General features: G+C 37.7%; 1 protein-coding gene across 1 annotated transcript in view; it reads left to right on the top strand.

Annotated features, from left to right (window-relative positions):
- The first annotated feature begins 7,644 nt into the window (after positions 1–7,644).
- Positions 7,645–18,550, top strand: part of LOC122635742 (iroquois-class homeodomain protein IRX-6) — a 47,642-nt gene continuing 36,736 nt past the window's right edge. The window contains exon 1 of the mRNA XM_043826309.1: positions 7,645–7,917. Within this exon, the coding sequence (XP_043682244.1) occupies positions 7,879–7,917 (39 nt within the window). The 5' untranslated portion in view covers positions 7,645–7,878. The remainder of the gene's footprint in view (positions 7,918–18,550) is intronic.

The raw sequence follows: 18,550 nt of genomic DNA, 5'->3' as shown, positions 1-18,550 counted from the left end.
TTTCTTCATTCTTTTTTTTGTTTTTTTTTTTATCCGACTAACTCGCAGCATCTTTATTTCCCCTTTTTTTTCTACTTCGTATCCATGTTACTTACTTACATCGTACATGTTCATCGAAACGGTTGATTGTCACCGGATTAGGCAAGTACAAAGTGTACGTACGAAGTTGTCGATCGATTAGAAACGATTAGATAAATAAATAAACGTATTTATCGTTATATACGTTAATACGAAGAACGTGCACTCCTTATTCGAAGGTATCGTTAACTTATCGTTAACGAAAAACAATTCTATTTTACATTGGATTAACGTTGGATGAATCAATCGATCAATACATTTCGTTGAGATTCCGTAAAAAGATACACTTCTCGTAAAGAAAAGCAAGAAATAGAAAAAGAAACAGAGAAACAAATATTTACACGGCATAATAAGAAAATTTTAATATTAACACATCGTACGTCGTCAAAAGAAGGTTGAGAGAGGCACCCGATTTTACAGATATTTTCTTTCGAACGTGTTTCGAATTCTTTTTCCTTTTTTCTTCTTCTTCTTTTTTTTTTTTTTCTTTCTTTTCTTTCTAACGTTTCAAACATTCAACGCCAAAATTTTTTTTCCGATTCGTACGACAAAAATGGATTCTCCGTCGTACAAATTCGTTAAAACACTCGAGAACGCGACGATATAAGAATCTCAAGCCGACACCATAAGAATCTCTTGAAAAACTTACAAGAATCGAATTGAAGAAGAAGAAGAAGAAGAAGAAAATGAAAAAGAAAAGGAAATTGAAAAAGGAAAAAAGAGAAGAACCGGAAATGAGGACGAAATCGAGCCGTATGAAACTACGGTGTAATACCATTCGCACACGTCTCGCATTCATATAAACCCACACGCATACACACACAGAGAAACGAACGAAGGAGACACGGACACGCACGCAGCACGCACGCACTCACGCACGTACAAACACACACACACACACACGAACGTAGCGCCCTCTCGAAGACGACGGATGAAGGGGGTGAAGCGGAGAAAGGGAGAGAGCGATCGACGTGCGTGTAAACAGGGGGTGAGAAGACTAAAAGCAAGAGAGAGAGAGAGAGAGAGAGAGAGAGAGAGAGAGAGAGAGAGAGTGATCGAAAGAGAGATAGAGAGAGAAAGAAAGAGAGAGAGAGAGTGAGCGAATGATGATGAAAGAGAAAGACAGAAGATACGTCGAGGAAAGCGTTAACAAACGTAATACACTGATGTTTCACATTTGTCCTCTTCTGTTGGAAGATCCTGGTATCGAAAACGAGAGAACATCTCTTCTTGGTCGTAGTCACGAAACGAAAGAAGAAGCGTTTAGCCGGGCGTCGAGAAGGACAAGAGGGTTGCTTGCGCACAGCACGCGCCCTGGGAAAGGAAGGAAGGACGAGTGTAGAGCGCGCGTGAGGAGAGAACGAAGCGTAGCGAGTAAAGAGGAAGAGGAGGTGGAGGTGGTGGAGGAGGAGGAGGTGTTGGAGGAGGAGGAGGTAGCAGTGTGGAGGTAGAGGTATAGATGGAGAAGGGGAGAAAGAGAGACAGAGAGAGAGAGAAAGAGAGAGAGAGAGAGAGAGAGAGAGAGAGATTCGCGGAGTCGGTTGCGAGGAGAACGAGAGAGTTGGTAGAGGGGGTAGGAACGAAGGAGGTGGAGGCGTGGCGACGAGTGTCCGCGCCCACGGAGGGGAAAAAAGCCGAGCTCCGCACCTACCAAATGAGCAGGAGTGGGGAGTTGAAAGAAGTGTGGTAGGGGGATACGATTTATCCGGCGGTACTCCGCGTTTCCTCTTTTCCCCTCTTACGGTCTATGGTGCATCGTTGGACATGCCAGCTAGTCAACGAGAAATATCATCATATTCCTCTATCTATCTCCTTCTAAAATACGTTTTATCTCTGATATTTGCTCTTACTCGGGGCAGACGAATCGGTACCTATATCACGTATGGTATACGTATTTATGTGTTAGTGCGTTTTGTAAATGTAGAATAAAGTTCTCTGTGCCGTATGAGAAAGAAATGAGTGAGAGGACTCCGATCTCCTCCTCTACCTCCTCCTCCCGCACCCACCCCATCCCACCCCACCCCACCATCACCGTACACTCCCAAACGATACGTCCTCCCCCTGTTCTCTCTCGTACGCTGCCGCCCCCTTTTCCCGCCTCTTTCCCTCCAACCGAGTTTTAGCCGAAAGAACTGCGCAAAACGCACTTTCGCTACTCGCCGCGCGCGAACCAAGTTTCTTCCTCCCTCGTTCTCTCGTCCACGTCCACGCGGACACCCGGCCGCGTTTCTCCGTCGGTCGGTCTCTCATAAAACGCGGATACCGCGTCCTCCGTGTCCTCGCGCGAGATATTCAAGAGATTTCGACGGAAAATTCGGAATTTTTTTTTTCAAAGGACGAGGGAAGGAAGGATTTGTTCGATTCCGCGATCGTAGCTCGATACCGGACGGGAATGTTAATCGTTTAAACGTTTTAATTACGGTGGAAACGTATTCGTTTGTGTAAGAAGAAAGGATATAGTTTGTGAGAGAAAGAGAGATAGAAAGCAAAAAAGAGAGAGAGAGAGAGAGAGAGAGAGAAGGTAAAGATTTTGAGGGAGAAGTGAAGAGCGAGAACGAGAACGAGAGCGAGAACGAGAACGAGAGATAGAGATAGAGAGAGAGAGAGAGAGGAGAGAAAAGTCGGTAGGTCGTTGTAGAGGAAGAGTGAGAGACAGAGAGGTGGAGCTGAAGAGAGAACGAGCGAGCGAGCGAGAGAGAGAGAGAGAGAGAGAGAGAGAGAGAGAGAAAGATAGATCGTGTAGTCGAGTGTCGCGCGTTGTGCGTGAACGCGCGTTGGGGGAGAGGGTGCCGACTAAGTCGAGGGTGGGGGGTTACAAAGTAGTGACGATCTCTTTGAGAAGGAAAGATCGAAGGGAAGGAGAGCGAGGGAAGGGTGCAAGGGCAAGGGAGAGAAAAAGAGAGACAGACAGAGAGAGAGAGAGAGAGAGAGAGGGAGAGAGAATAGTGGAGGAAGAATGGAAGTAGTGGTGGGGGAATGGATTGCAGGGGGAATAGTGGGGGTACCGAACAAACTACCGGGAAGAAGTCAGCGGCAAGTAAAGCAGCGCCGCCGAGGCTAAACTTTCGGATCTATCGAACTAAAATTGTCGTGTAGTAGCTCTTTCTCTCTCTCTCTCTCTCTCTCTCTCTCTCTCTCTCTCTATCCTTCTCTCTCTCTCTCTGTCTCTCTCACTCCCAGGCCTGGGCTCTAGCACTCCTGGTAAATTCCCCCTATCGTCGCGTCCCTCGACAAGCAACCATCCCCACTACTTTTGGTAGGAGTCGCACTGAACAACCGAAGAGGGAAGAAAGTGAGAGACTACGGTGGGGCGAGCGTCACGAGGCGCGAGAAAGATAGATGAAGAAGAGAGAAAGAGATCGAGAAGGAGGCTCGGCTCCGACGGACCTAGTTGGAGTGGGGGGATAGAGGATACAGGGAGAGAGTGTACGTTCCTGGCCAGACTCAGCATATTTTATTGTCGCGTTTGCCAACGCTGTTGTTGCTGCTGTTGTTGCTACTGTTGCTACTACTGTTGCCGCCGTTGTTACTGTTGTTAATCGACAGCGTATCTTCGCCGATTCTCGTTAAGAAAAGACGAAAAGAAAGAGAGAAAGAGAGAAAGAGAGAGAACGCTCGATCAATCCTACCCTCTCCAAGAAAAGAAGAGGAGATATATCGTACTAGTAGTAGAAATAGTAATAATAGTAGTAATATTACTAGGAATAAATTGCAGTAGTAGTAATAGTATGTCGGAGAAGAGGAGAGAAGAGAGAAGAAACAACACGCACGACATCCAGTCTAACTAAGCTAGAAGGATTCGCGTGGCCGCCACCAACGGAGGTGGCACCTGCCCCCCACCACAGCCAAGTGGCAGGGCCTGCCCTGTCCTGCCCTGCCATGCCCTGACCCTGCCCTGGACCCACCCACCCAACTCGAGACTCCTCGTACGAAGCAAAGCCGTCTTCCTCAGAAAATATTCTACCCTTCTTTTTTCTACTTACCTACGCCGAAGGAAGCAACTTCACGTTACGGGAATTGATCATCATTAATTGCGTGCGCGCGCGTGCTCGTTCGTTCGTTCGTTCGTTCATTCGTTCGTTCATTCGTTCGTTCGTTCATTCGTTCGTTCGTTCGTTCGTTCGATTTGTTTGTTTGTTTGTTGTGTAAGTGCGTGAGTGTGTGTACGTGCGCGCGTGTTTGTGCGTATCCTTTCCTTTCTCTTCTCTAATAACGAAACTTCGTCAAGAGACGATCAGCTGAAACGATTTGATAAGATTTGATACGTTTTGTGGTATTACCGAAGATATCATGGAAGAAATCAACGAGGTGTAATAGTCAAAGTGACATTTATCCCCTCCACTTCCAACGCCACTCTACTACAATCAAGTCACCCTTTTAAGCAACCCCTCCACGCGTGGCTCACGAAGGGAGTCTCTTTTCACGAGCGAGACACGTCAGACGTGTCGACGAACGGAAAGGGCGAGAGAAAGAGAGAAAGAGAGAAAGAGAGAGGGGAAAGGAATCCCACAGCCGGCAGAGCGCCGGCACCCACCACGTAGTGACTGCGCTCTCTCTTTCTCACATCGCGCTTGTACGCGAGCGAGCGCGCACCGCCGAGTCCGAGGATCCACGTGTTGTGTACGTCGAAAGTCAACCCGTCGCGGATCTTAAAAAACCCTGAAAAAAACAACAAAAAACGCAAACGCACGCGCGCGCGCCCGCTTCAGCTACGCGAAACACGGTATTCGCAGTATTCGCGAAGGGAAGAATATAGATCGTAAAATATAAAAGAAAAAAAACAGAACGACAAAGAAAAAGGGAATCGGTAAACTGATACATATTGTCTGCTTACCTGGTTACATAAAAGAGAGATTGTCGTCATCAACGTGTTGGAAAAAAGGAAGAGGAGCCAAGAGAAAAGGGCAAGAAGAATAAGAATAAGAATAAAGGTAGAATAAAAGGGGGACGAAAAAGGAAAAACTTTGAAGAAGAAGGCTAGAAGAAAAATGAAGTGAGAAGAGTAAAAGAGAGGAAGCAGCAGAGAGGAGACAGAGAGAGAGAGAGAGAGAGAAAGAGAGAAAGAGAGAGAAAGAAAGAGAAAGAAAGAGAAAAAAAAAAAAAAGAAAAAGGAAAAGATAGGAGAGAACTACCGAAGGCAGCCGCCGCGCGCATCAGGAGGACGCGCAGAAGAACGATTTGAGAAAGGTGGAAAAGAATCGGTGCGCGCGCGATTCGTTCCCTCTCTCTTTCTCTTTCTGATACACACATATACACACCTTTTCTCCCTTCCCAAGGATCGCGGAGCCGTCCCTCTCGCTCTCGCTCCACCCTCCGCGCTTGGGTACCCCCTCCTCCCTCCACGGCAACCGGCCGTCCCGTTGTCATACTGTCTCTTTCTCTCTCTCTTTCTCTCTCTCTTTCTCTCTCTCTCTCTTTCTCTCTCTTTCAACCATTTGCCTTCTTCGTCCCTCTCACTACCGCATCCGCTGACTGCCGTCACCGCCGCCGCCGCCGCCGCCGCCACCGCCGCCGCTGCTGCCGTCACCGCCGCCGCCGCCGCCGCTACCGCCGCCGCAGCCGCCGCCGCCGCCGCCGCCGCCGCCGTTCTCTCGTACCCACCGCCTTCCTATCCGCCAAGCGGAGGACTGGATTCCGTCGAAAAGAAACGACGATTCGGAGGATAGTCGCGACCGATCATAGCTGGCGCGTCGATCGGATCAACGACGTGCGCTGGGCAGCAGCCTCGTCGCTAGCACCAGCCCGCGCGCGATATTACTTCTTTTGCCTTCACTTGCTTATTCTTCTTTATTCAACGTTGACGTCGACCTCGACGTCGATCCTCATTGTCATTAACGTCGTCGTTGTCACCGCGACACCCCCGCCACCGTCGTCGTCATCGTCGTCGTCGTCGTCGTCGTCGTCGTCGTCGTCGTTACCGTCGTCTTCATCGTCGTCGTCGTCGTCGTCGTCGTCGTCGTTATCGTCGTCGTCGTCGTCGTCGTCGTCGTCGTCGTCGTCGTCGTCGTCGTCGTCGTCGTCGTCGTCGTCGTCGTCGTCGTCGTCGTCGTCGTCGTCGTCGTTATCGTCGTCGTCGTCGTCGTCGTTGTTATCGCCGACGTTCCCTCGTGTGCTGTTGTTTGTTGTTATTGTTGTTATTATTGTTATTGTTATTGTTGTTGTTATTGTTGTTGTTATTGTTGCTGTTGTTGTTATTGTTGTTACACTGTATTTTACTACGGACCGATCTACGAACCTCGCGCGCCTTAACTTCGCGCTCGGTGTGTGTGCGCGCGCGCGCGCGCGCGCCGCGCTTTCTCTCTCTCTATCTCTCTATCACTCTCTCTCTCTCTCTCTCTCTCTCATTCTCTCTCTTTCTCACTCTTCCTATCTCTATCTATCTATCTCTATATCTCTATCTCTCTATCTGTCTCATAAACCTTTCTCGTACACTTAAAGCACGTAACTCGTGATTTTATGATTTGACTCAAGTCATTCCTTTTCTCTTACTCCTTGTTTCTTTTTTTCTTACTCTCTCCCTCTCTCTCTGTGTTAACCCTTCCTTTCTCAAACCCCCTTTGTATTTCTTTCTACTCTACCTTTTTCTTTTTTTTTCTTTCATTTCTCTATCCATCGATCTCTCGTGCACAGTATTTGGAGTGATAACGGTCAAGAGATCGAGATTTTTATTAGTGTTCAGTGATTACAACTCTATTTACTTCCCTCTTCTCTCTCTCTCTCTCTCTCTCTCTCTCTCTCTTTCTATCTCTCTCTCTCTCTATTTCTCTCTTTCTCTGTCAGTCGACGGCCGACGGATTCGTTTTGACAAGTGTGTCTTTCTACAGTAAAATCGTGAATTATCTTGGATTTTTAACGGACCTTCCTCGTGTTAGTTGTTGAAGAAGAGAGCCTCGACGAATAAAGAAAAATAAAAGGAAAGAGATAAAAGGAAGAGACGATTCGATTGGATTGTTCCTGAAAATTCAAGATGAAAGAAGAAGATTAAGAAGAAGAGAAGAAATTGTATATATTTCTCATTCTTTTTCTCTTTCATTCTCTCTCTCTCTCTCTCTGTCTCTCTCTCTCTCTCTTTCTCTCTATCTCTCTTTCTTTTTTGACTCCCCCTCTTTTACACGGATCTTTCCTTCGGTCGGTCCTCTTTCCTACGGTGTGCCTCCGCCTGTGACAGTGAGAGTGTATATACGCCGGGAGGGCGCCTCCAAACGAGGTAGCGACGAGTATAGTCCTCCTCGCGTGCGCGCGATTCGTTACTAAACGCGCGTGTATTTATCCGTATATATTAGATATATATATATATGTATGTATATATATATATACATACATATACATATATATATATATACCTATTTATTCACCTACGTAACTATTTTATTCTATCTGTTATAAGATCGGAGAGAAAAGGGGAAAAGAAGGTTTCTAACTAATAACGGTGACTCTGGTTGAATTTCCTTTCTTCAATTTTTTCTTTTGAAATATATATACATACATACATATATATATATATATATATCATTATCATCATTATTATTATTATCATATCTTCTCGTGAAAAATCGATACAAGAAAGACAGAAGAATAATAATGAAAAGTTGAAGAGAAGAAGGAAAGTAAATTGAAAAGAAGATAAGTGCTTGAAGGATTCTCAAAAGTGAAATAATAAACGGACAAGAAAAAAGAAAAAGAAAGGCAGAGAAGAACTCGTGAAAGGAAACCCGTTCGATGAGGAAGAAGTGTCACGATTTAAATACGATGATCGCGTAGCGGCGCCCGACTATCACGGCCCTGAGCGGCCGACACATCATGTCACAGTTCTCCTTCCGAGGATCGCCAAATCTACAGGTGAGTTTAAACACGTTATTAGAAAATTTCTATTTAATTCTCTCTCTCCCTTTTTATTATTATTATTATTTATTTTCTTTTTTATTTTACCACGCACGAAATCTCGACGAGAGGAACGACGTTTCTTTTTCTTCTTTCTGATCCGTTATTGAAAACTTTCGTTGGATTGATAATCGAGTTATTTTCAAAAATCGATTTACGATTGATCTTTCCGTCTCTTATAATCTATATATACGTATACGTACATATATATATATATATTTTTTTTTTTTAATAAATTAAACCGTACGTCACGTTCACTGCGATGTATCGTATTATAATATGAGAAACGATTTTCTTTAAATTTAGGCCTATAGATATGCAAATAGCTTTTCCACCTCTTGTTCTACCCTACTTTAAAATCTTCCCGTAACGTTGTTCGAATCGCGAACGGGTGTTAAAGTTCAATGAACGTGATCGATGTGCCGGGTAATTTAATGACGTGATTCTATCAATCATTTTCGCCGTTGGAAAAGAGTTCACCGAACGTATTCGATATTATAGTTTAACACGTAACCACTATGTAAGGAATTCTTTCTTCGTATCGTTTAATAAATATCGCTTTATTAATCACATACATAGATACCTACATACATACATATATACATACATATTTATCAATATATATAAATAAATATATACACATTTATATATATATATATACGAAAGAATAATAAAATTAGAGATATTAAATCCGTCGGAAGAGATACGAACGAATCCAAGAGTACACAAATTCTAACGATACAAATCTAAAGTTATAGTTATCCCGACGGATATATAGTTTATCGATTAAATATCCAAGACATATAATCTTCTCTCTCTCTCTCTCTCTCTCTCTCTCTCTCTGTTTCTTCACTTGAATAAACCTTCCAAGAAATTTCATATAATCCTCATAACTCGATGAACGATTTTCTCGCGTAGAAATTATATACGAAGATCGACATCGTTTATCCTGAAAACGTCACCATACAACTAAGAGTATTGAGATGAAGAGTAAGAGAATAAGAGATTACCAGAGAGAGAGAGAGAGAGAGAGAGAGAGAGAGAGAGAGAGAATAAGTGAGTGAGTGAGAGAGAGAGAGAGAGAGAGAGAGAGAGAAAGAGAGTTAGGTAGAGGTGCCGTTAATTTCGGTTTTGTAGCCGCATCGGGTAATTTGTAGCGTAGGGTCTTGTCCGTAGCGTAAAATGAATAGCCGTTGGCAAGCCTGAGAGGTTCGGGTACCACGTGTCCTGACACGTTGCATATAGGTATACTCACCCCTCTCTCTTCTCTTTCTCTCTCTTATTCTCTCTCTCTGTCTCTCTTACTCTCTCTTCGAGCACATACTCCGGCTGGATGTGCACCTAGCGCCGGAGCTGAGAACATGTGTTGCCACGCCTAAAGCAATGCTCGCGAAATGATCGAGGAGCATTCTCGCGTACCTACGTCCTACGAATAATTATCTCGTCTTAACCGACGACTATTATCTAAGCAGTCTGTTTTTATCGTTATATCGTTCTTCCATTAATGAACGGCTCAAATCTATTTACTTAATTGTCCGTTGAACCTGCATTGGTTTCCTCTTTACGTTTATACGTATGTAAGTAACTAGGTATGACTATGTATATATATATATATATATATGTATGTATTTATATATAGATAGATATGTATAAATATATCTGATATATGTACATGTATATATCACATTTCTATCGAAACGTTTTCGATATCTCAATAATTGTAATTTCTAATCCGAGTATTAACTGAGTCGTTATGAAATAGATTCCATTAGTTTGTTAACTTACTATCGTTAATTTTAATTATTTATTATAGTTAATATATATATATATATATATATATATATTCTCACAGTTCATACGTGATCCAGAAGGGTAGATAACGATGCGCTTTTATCGATCATACGTTGCATTAGTTATATCGATACGATAAGACGTGATAATGGAAATGTAAGAAATTCTCTTCTCTTCTCGTTTATACGAGATACGTATTGTTTTTCTTTTTCTCCTTCTATTTCTTCTTTTTCTTCTTCTTTTTCATCATCATCTTCTTATTCGAGTATTCGACTACTTTACTTATTTGTGTCGTGTAACCGATGAAAATATTTCTAAATCGCGATTAACGATTTGTTTTGTTGTTATACGAAGGAGAACGATTCGCAGCTTGTAACAACAACCGAAGAACTTTAAGCGTCGTTTCGGTCTGTCGAGTTTTACGATGAGATTTGTTCGGACAAATTGTACTCACTGCGAATGATAATATTGACGATAACGTTTTACAGTCTGCCTAACGATGACTGCTTTCTTCGATTCGACTATTTCTGTCTACACATGTCGATACGCTTTTTCAAGATAATCCAAATAATCGAAAAGACCTATCCAAGTACGTTTTCGAAATTAAAATGTTTTTCTTTTACGATTTTGATGATTTGAAACGACTGATTGAACGATAGACAAATTCTTTTTTTTCCCATGTAGAAATACACAGATTCTATGGTTACGCATCGACATAAGAATAATATCGTCGAATTATTAATTCTTTATGGTGAGTAGGAGGAGAGATAGGAATTACAAACGATGACACCTTAGACGTAGTAAATTTAGACGTAATAAAGAATATTCTGTATCATTCTAATCTGTGTCAGTCAATTTAATTGAAATTATGGCCACTCTATGTTCTTCGTTCTCCTCTACTCGTTCGCGTTTCTCTTAATACGTTTCTCTCTGTGCATATTTTTGGAACACACTTTCCACCACGATATACCAAATGTCTAAGCTAACGTTTTCCTCGTATCGTTGAGCTTGACGTATCGGAGAATTACTTTGAACAACGCGCGTTCCCTTGAACGCGTTCCGCAGAGAGAAAACCATCTCGCTTATATTTCTTCTCTTTCTCTTTGGTTTATGGTTTGCTCACGCTTGTCGCTTTATATTTATTATACCATTGAGATTAGTTAGTTAGCGACCTTTTCGACCGATTCTTAACACATAGATTTATAGAGATTTCTATAGATTACGAATGTGAACATTTCTTTTTTTTTTTTTTTTAATAATTATTAATCGATTAAATAACATCACATTTACACGTGCATTTGACTCGTTTAACATATGTTTTGATATTATTAGAAATATGTCTTACGCGTATTATTGATTATAAAGAAATCGTCGTCGTTTATATTTTCATTATTTTATTACAATTTCGTAATATTTCGCTGATTTCATTATCGACATATATGGAAATGTTCGATTGATATTATTAGTCGTATCTACTCTTAATCGTGACGAAAATGTCCTGGAAATATTTTTTATAATTTCCAAATATCTCTTCATTACGTACGATTTACGAAGTTACCAAGATTCACTCGATTCGAACGTTCTTTTTTTAATTGTTGTTGGATGGTATAAAATCTTCATTGGAATTTATTAGAAATATTTATAATTTGATTAGAATCCTATGAAATAGTAACAAACCAATTTATTCCAAAATTCGGAATATACCTGATTACACTTAACAACAATAAAAAATATATATATATATATACATATATCCTCCGAAATTATATTAAAAAAAAAAAAAAAAAAAAAAAAGAAAAGAAAAAACAATTAAAAGAAATCGTTTACCCTTAGAAATATTTATTAGTTATTGCCGTTCGATTATTACGAGGTATGTAAGTAATTGGTAAAAAACAAAAAATGTCTAATTACGACGAGATCGTACTCATTACGTACAATATATTACACAGCACTTCACTTTTTCTCATTCATTCCGGAATAAACTTTTTATTGGCTAACATACGTACGTACGTAACATACGTGTTGAAAATTACGTTGACAGCTTGAATGGCCACGCTCAAGTTTACTCTCCGATACATATGTATGGCTGACATCGTTTTTAGCAGCTTTGATCCTTAATCGATTCATATTTTGGTCATTCGGCATTTATCTCGCTTCGATATGGTAATGCCTCGGACGTTTGTTGTGTTCAAACGTTATTTCCCCGTTAATTAACGTTATCGCGTTCGATCTACATCGACGTTGACGTGTCTCTTAAATCATCTCAATTAAAAAGACGTATTTACGAGAGACAAAAAAACATTCCCTTACCTAATAATAATAATAATAATAATAATAATAATAATAATAATAATAATAATAATAATAATAATAATAATAACAGTAACAATAACAATAATAATAATAATAATGGTGATGATGATGATGATGATGATGATGATGATGATGACGACGATGATGATGCGAGAAAACATGCGAAACAATAATAGTAGGAATAATAATTATTATCGTCGTTATTATCATTATTATTATTGTAATTATATTAATACAAAAGAAAGAATGTCGAATTCGTTGGAATATTTTATTTTTGTTTCATTATCGATATTTCGTTAGCTCTCAACGAATTTATACATCGAGTATTCTTTTTAATATATAATATATATATATATATATATATATATATATATATATAAATTTCTTTTTTTATATACATTGTATTCTATATATATATATATATATTTTATTTTCGAAAAACACGATGGCCAAAGTCGTAAAAATGTTGTATTATAAGAGAATATGGCGTGTATTCGAAATAATCGAGTGTAATAGTTTTCATCGCCCGACGATAGCTCATTCTAGATTTATCTATTTCTATTTGTCTTCTTCCTTTTAATAATCAAGGTTTTTGTTACGTTTACCGCAAAATTGCACTATTTTTTTTTCTCTTTTTTCTGTTTTTCTTTGTAACTTATTAGAGGTACTCTGACTGCTCGACAATTAAAGTATACCTAAATGTAAAAAGACAGAAAATTTGCTTACTCACGAAATCTAATGCACGTAAGTGCGATTGTTTCTTTTTTTCTTTTTTTTTTTTTTTTCTTAATTTTTTTTTAATTCGTCTTTTTTCTTTTTTTTTTTTTCTTCTATCTTTCCTACCTAGTTCCTTAATATATTTTCAATTGGTCGATAAGTAATGTCAGAATGTTTTTTGTATTTTATGTCGCGAACTAAGATATCATTGGTATTTTTGAGGTATATCATTAAAGAAATAATATTAATTTTCTTCCTTTTTTTTTTCTTTTATAACGTTTATTACACACGTTATATTTTAACGAAAATTAATCTTCTCCTTTCAGAAGCTTTTTTAATTATTATTCCTTTGTTGATATATTTGTTAATAATATAGTATTATACTATATACTAATATTAGTATGCATGTATTTAGTATAATGGTACAATTATGACAGTATTATGTAATAAATGGTATTGTATTTATACACTTTACGTCATTCGTATTTTAAATAACAATTATATCTTTTCAATCGTTAGATAATACACGGATTTTCAATATTGTTCTATTTGATATTTTTCTGATACAAAGAGTTATTGTTAATAAGTAATATCAGAATTTGGTTTATTTCACTATACCGTTAATAACATTATTAATATGTGATTTTTCAAACATTGCATAGAGTTATATCTTTAAAACAACGAATCTTATTTTTCTCAGAATTCAAATATATCCGATTCATTCGTATTATACATTCTACAAAAATAATTAATAACATTATTAATATTCTAATATATTTATTATAAATATATATTTCGCTATAATACTACAATTCGGTATAATTCACGAATTATTTCATCGAATAATCCCCAAAGAAAAATTTCAATCCCACCAAAATCCGAGAAAACACAAATTAACAATAACCCATATAAAATACCATCGCAATATTTCAAATGAAACAAATCCTTATCGATCATCGACATTGACCTCGTACAAATTTGCAAAACGATGAATGATACGAAGAAATGAAATAAGAGAAAGCAAAGAGAAATTAGAAGATTACGAAAAAAAAAAAAGAGAAAAAAAAACGAAAAAGAAAAAGAAAAGAAAAAAAGAAAACGAAAACAGAAGTAGAAGGACAAGAACAAGAACGAGAAAAAAAGAACAGAACAAAGACGAAAAACACGAAAGAAACAAAACGTTGAAGGAAAAAGAAATATAAAGAGAGTAAGGTACGCAAACATATATTCTCTTCATTGACGAAGACCCGATGTAAAAATTATGAATGGCGACGTTATTGCAAGTCGGCACCAGCTACGTGGTTGCACATTGCATTTGCGCTTGCTTTATAGATATAGATAGGATACCTCTCTCGGGTAATAGTTTGCAGGCCAGCAGCAGTTAGCACTGTTTCTCTCGCTGACTCGACGCTACTCGATCCGAAGCTAGCTGACTCAGATCCGCCCTCACCCTCTTGCCATCTTTCTCTCTCTCTCTCTCTTTCTCCCTCTCTCTCTGTTTCTCTCTCTCTCTCTCTCTCTTTCTTTCACACAGACATATAAAGACATATATACATACTCATCAATTTTCCTTTCCATTCCTCCATTCACGTTAACTCGAACTCACCGATACCTGTATACCTTTTTCCAGCACCCTCCTTTTTATTATTTCTATTTTCTCTTTTTTTATCTCTTTTTTCTCTTGTCTTTTACCTATAGTTATGTTATATAGTCATTTATATATATATATAGATAGATAGATAGATAGATAGATAGATAGATAATCGTATGTATGTGTATCGTACACAGATATACATATGTACGTAAAAAAAAAGAAGTAGCGACGGTATGCAGTTAAAACGCATATACGGACGTATAACTTGCGTTCTACGTGCGTCGCGTCGTCAACGTCGTCGTCAACGTCGTCATGCTCGTCGTCGTCATCGTCGTCATCATCGTCATCGTCGTTTTCGTGGCGGAAACATTGTTGCTCGATGAACGTTACCACTTCCGGCACTCGTGTTACCTTTCTGTGCCTTGTGCGCTCGACGTTTATGCGGATTAAAGTCTTTCTTCGTGAATTGATTTATTAATCGTCGGTTTTCTCTCTCTCTCTTTCTCTCTCTCTCTCTCATTTCGGTTTAAGTATAAACTGTTGCACTTCTTTTTTTCCTTTCTTTCTCTCTCTCTCTCTCTCTTTCTCTTTCTCTCTTTACGTACCCTTTCTTTTCTTTCCCATTTGATTTTAGAATCATCGATATCATCCGAACTATATCGAATTAATTAAAGGATGAACTTGTAGAAAAAAAAAAAAAAAAGAAAAGAAAAAGAAAATCAAAGAAAAGAGAACGAGAAAACGCTTCCTTCCTAAATTTGTAATTTCTTGTTTTTTTTTTTTTTTTTTTTTTTAAATCGAATCGAAGTATTTTCCCTTCTTCTTCTTCTTTTCTCTTTTCCTTCTATTATTTTTCTTCCTCTTTTTTCTTTCTTTTTTTGAACTATTCAAATTTAATTTTATTTTTTACGGTAGCCCGTTTCGGACGTTTTATAGAAATCGTTTATTTGTCTCCTTCGGTCGAACATTATTTTTAGTAACTTAAATATCTTTCTCTCTCTCTCTCTCTCTCTCTCTTTCTCTCTCGACGCTATTACTTACAATTTACAAAGTCCTTTATCGTTTCGAGTTAAACGCTTTGGTAGGTACGTTATACGATCTACTCGATTTATCGTCGGAAAGACGGGTAACAATCGGACGTGCACGTTTCTACTGAAAATATCTTTAATTATCTAATAGTTAGACAAACTCGCGTACTCAACTCGGTACCTACATACATACGAACCTACGATATAAATACATACGGTCGACTTTGCGGTGAACGTTCAACACTTCTAACGAAATAAATCATCGCACAGTGAGTATTCCAGTCGTCGACGGACGACGAGCACGATAAATCTTTGAACGGCGAAAGTTCGTGAGCCCCGAAGTATTACGAATTCAATAGCCACCGCGAATGTATATTCTATTTCCATGCATATATCATGGGGCCTGGTTAACGTCTGCTCTCTCTCTCTCTCTCTCTCTCTCTCTCTCTCTCTCTCTATTTCTCTTTCTCTCTTTCTCTCTTTGCGTTGATGTGTACGTAGTGTGTGCCTGTGTGTGTGTGTGAGTAGGTATGTGTAAAATTCTCCAGTCTTTTGATATCAACTGAAAATGTCTTTTTTAAAAAGAATGAAAAGAAAAATGGATCAGAAAAGTAAAACTTTATTTCGAACAAATCGTCCAATAGAAAGAAAAAGAAAATATTATTCTTCAAGTATTGTTATAATTGATGATGATGATATTTATTAAATCTAATAGAAATGATATGATCGTTATTGATGTTAAATAATGTTTCATTTTGGTTATTATTGTTAGATTAAATAAATTAAGAATAATAATAATAATAATTGGAGTTATAAATCGTTAAAAAGTAATTCTAATGTTAGATATATATTGTCTCGACGAATCGTCTTTTCTAATAAGAATGGATTAATATTGGGAAATATTTAAAGGATGTGTTGTATTAAATTGGTTTAACGAGTAATGTATTAGAATTTTCAATATTTTTTCAATACTTTTACATACATATATATATATATAAACTTCTATGAAATTATAGAGTATATATTTTATTCTTTAAAAAATCAATAAATTAAGCCCACTTAAAAATGCTAATGGCAATCAATCCAAAGAAATAAATCAAAACGCGTCATTCTTTTCTTCACTTGTTTTTCTAACATGAAATAAATAAAAAATAGAAACAAGATAAAGAAAAAAAGAAAAAAAAAAGAAAAAAAGAAAGAAAGAAAGAAAGAAAGAAAGAGAATAAACTTTAATTCTTTTCCCAACTATTCGTAAAATTATTAATGTGATAAAAATAGATCGGTATTAAAAATGTAATAGATATTTCTGACGAAATATTTAAAAACTCGACACTGGTACTTAGATTAATCAGTTCGGTTTAAAATTACATCCTTTGCTTCTTTGTAAGTATGCTTTTATATATATATATATATATATATATATATATATATATATACCATCACAAGAGATAACAAAGACATGATTATCAAAAGAAGAAAGAAGGGAAGAGTATCGTTCTTCGTCTGTATCTTTAGACCGCCGGATGCTACAACGACGACGTATCGTCGTCGAGGTGTTCGTTTCCGATAACCATTTCTGCACCCAAACCGATAATCGTTTTACGTGGAAATCTTGATATCATATGACGAATTCGCCTATAAATTTATTCCCCTTGTACTTAGTTATTATACCGATTAGATGAATAGATACAAATTCATTTCGTAGATTCTCTATCACATCTAAAATAGAATTAATACGATATGAAAATATTTCTTAAACTACCAAACAAAATCATATCCATCAATTAACGAGATAATTATTTCTTCTTTCTATTGAAAGATCTTTGATCGTATATTTCCTACACATATATGTACATACATATACATTTACTGACAAAAGTTAAGAAACAAAGTAATCGTACGTCCATTTTTCTATATTCTTTATCTTCCGAAATACATAGAGAAATAATATTTCATATATGTGTTATCTCATTATACTATTTTCAGTTTCAACCTATGTATTTTGAATAGATAAAGAATACTGTAGAAAAATGGACGAACGATTACTTTGTTTCTTAACTTTTGTCAGTATATATATATATATATATATATATATATATATATACATATGTATATTATTTTTTTTTCTCTGCATCAAGATCAACTATTTCTCTTCAAAAGAATTTTTCTACGATAAATTTGGCAAAATTGATGGTAAGAGAACACGGGACAGCATGAACCGTGTGGGAAACACATAAGTGAGTGCCGCGAAGCCTAAGCATACATGCGAGGAAGGTCCATCAATCTGGACTGAAGTCAATATTGACTTGGTCGGGCCTCGTTGCAAAGAGGGCATCATTTCTCTCTCTCTCTCTCTTTCTCTCTCTCGGCACGTATAAAGAGAGGGACCGGTCCCTTTTCGTTGGCAGGACACGCGTGACAAATGCTTCGTGTGCAAACAGTGGCGCATCTGTGTCCACAGGATAACCGATTCCTTCTTTTCTTCTTCTTCCGCCGAATCGCTTATAAATCCTTATAGCGTGTTGTCGAATACTTTCTTTGGTGATCCTACGTTAATACTTTATTTCTCTATGTATTCATATTCGTTGCTTGTATTCTTACGTTATCGAATGTTCACGATTACATATGTATATAATTATGTTTGATACTAAAGGATCGATTTATTCGAATGAATAAAGTTTTGTCTCTTAGTTATTTAGATGCGTTTATTAGAAGCGTTTCTCACAATTTAGAAGTGATTAGGAAAATTCTATCGAAAATATCGTAGGTCTTGAATCGTGAAATGTTTCTTTCTTTCGATCCATTTTATAGATATCCATTTGATATAGTTTATTATCAAAAGAAATAAACGATTAGGTTAAAAGAATTTTTTTTTTAATGTTACCATTATTAGTATCATAAACTTTCTTAAGAATCCATTGTAATTTCTTTCGAGATATTTCTAATCATGGTGGTCTGTTCATTTTATCTTCCTCTCTCTCTCTCTCTACATACATATATACATATCACTTTCTACCTACTTTACATATCTCCACTAAGATCTTTCCCCATTCGTAACGATCCGAAACGATTTCAATTGGATCTTCCAAAACTCATTTAGTTTTCTTCTCAGGTAGGAATAGAAAAACGTTTAGAAAAGAAAAAGAAA

This window comes from Vespula pensylvanica, chromosome 19, assembly GCF_014466175.1.
Source record: "Vespula pensylvanica isolate Volc-1 chromosome 19, ASM1446617v1, whole genome shotgun sequence".
Taxonomy (NCBI): domain Eukaryota; kingdom Metazoa; phylum Arthropoda; class Insecta; order Hymenoptera; family Vespidae; genus Vespula; species Vespula pensylvanica.
The sequence above is the reverse complement of the archived record's forward strand: the minus strand, read 5'-3'. Positions and strand labels throughout refer to the sequence as shown.